A 1,206-nucleotide genomic window follows, 5' to 3' on the forward strand; every position below is an offset into this window, starting at 1 on the left:
ATCCCTTTCAATCTGCTTCTGCTCCCCTTTCAATCTGCTTTCGCTCCCCTTTCTCACTGCTTTCAAATCCCTTTCAATCTGCTTTCAACCTCCATTCAATCTGCCTTCACTCCCCATTCAATCTGCTTTCACATCACTTTCAATCTGCTTTCACTCCCCTTTCAATCTGCATCCGCTCGGCATTCAATCTGCTTTGAATCCCCTTTCAATGTGCGTTCCCACCCCTTTCAATCTGCTTTCACTCCCCTTTCAATCTGCTTTCGCTCCCCTTTCAATCTGCTTTCAAATCCCTTTCAATCTGCTTCTGCTCCCCTTTCAATCTGCTTTCACTCCCCTTTCTAACTGCTTTCAATCCCTTTCAAGCTGCTTTCACTCCACTTCAATCTGCTTTCACTCCCCTTTCAATCTGCTTTCACATCCCTTTCAATCTGCTTTCACTCCCTTTCAATCTGCTTCATCTCCGCTTTCAATCTGCTTTCACATCCCCTTTCAATCTGCTTCCACTCACCCTTCAATCTGCTTTCACGCTCCTGTTCAATCTGCTTCCACTCCCCTTTCAATCTGCTTTCACTCCCCTTTCAATCTGCTTTCACTCCCCTTTCAATCTGCTTTCACTCCCTTTCAATCTGCTTTCACTCCCCTTTCAATCTGCTTTCACTCCCTTTCAATCTGCTTTCCCTCCCTTTCAATCTGCTTCACTCCCCTTTTCAATCTGCTTCAGCTCCCCTATCAATCTTCTTTTACATCCCTTTCAATCTGCTTCCACTCCCTTTTCAAATTGCTTTCACACCTCTTTCAATCTGCTTTCGCTCCACTTTCAATCTGCTTCCGCTCCCCTTGCAATCTGCTTCCGCTCCCCTTTCAATCTGCTTTCACTCCCCTTTCAATGTGCTTTCACTCCCCGTTCAATGTGCATTCACTCCCCTTTCAATCTGCGTTCACTCCACTTTCAATCTGCATTCACTCCCCTTTCAATCTGCTTTCACTCCCCTTTCAATCTGCTTTCACTCCCCTTTCAATCTGCATTCACTCCCCTTTCAATCTGCATTCACTCCCCTTTCAATCTGCATTCACTCCCCTTTCAATCTGCTTTCACATCACTTACAACCTGCTTTCACTCCCCTTTCAATCTGCTTCCGCTCCACTTTCAATCTGCTTTCACTCCCCTTTCAATCTGCTTTCACTCCCTTCTCAATCTGCTTTCAC

General features: G+C 45.6%; 1 protein-coding gene across 1 annotated transcript in view; it reads right to left on the reverse strand.

The window, feature by feature from the left end:
- Positions 1–1,191: 1,191 nt before the first annotated feature.
- Positions 1,192–1,206, reverse strand: part of LOC121274204 (arf-GAP with coiled-coil, ANK repeat and PH domain-containing protein 2-like) — a 7,560-nt gene continuing 7,545 nt past the window's right edge. Inside the window, exon 5 of the mRNA XM_041181404.1 lies at positions 1,192–1,196. Coding sequence (XP_041037338.1) covers positions 1,192–1,196 — 5 coding nt within the window. The remainder of the gene's footprint in view (positions 1,197–1,206) is intronic.

Source organism: Carcharodon carcharias (assembly GCF_017639515.1).
Source record: "Carcharodon carcharias isolate sCarCar2 chromosome 35 unlocalized genomic scaffold, sCarCar2.pri SUPER_35_unloc_2, whole genome shotgun sequence".
NCBI classification, from domain to species: Eukaryota; Metazoa; Chordata; class Chondrichthyes; order Lamniformes; family Lamnidae; genus Carcharodon; species Carcharodon carcharias.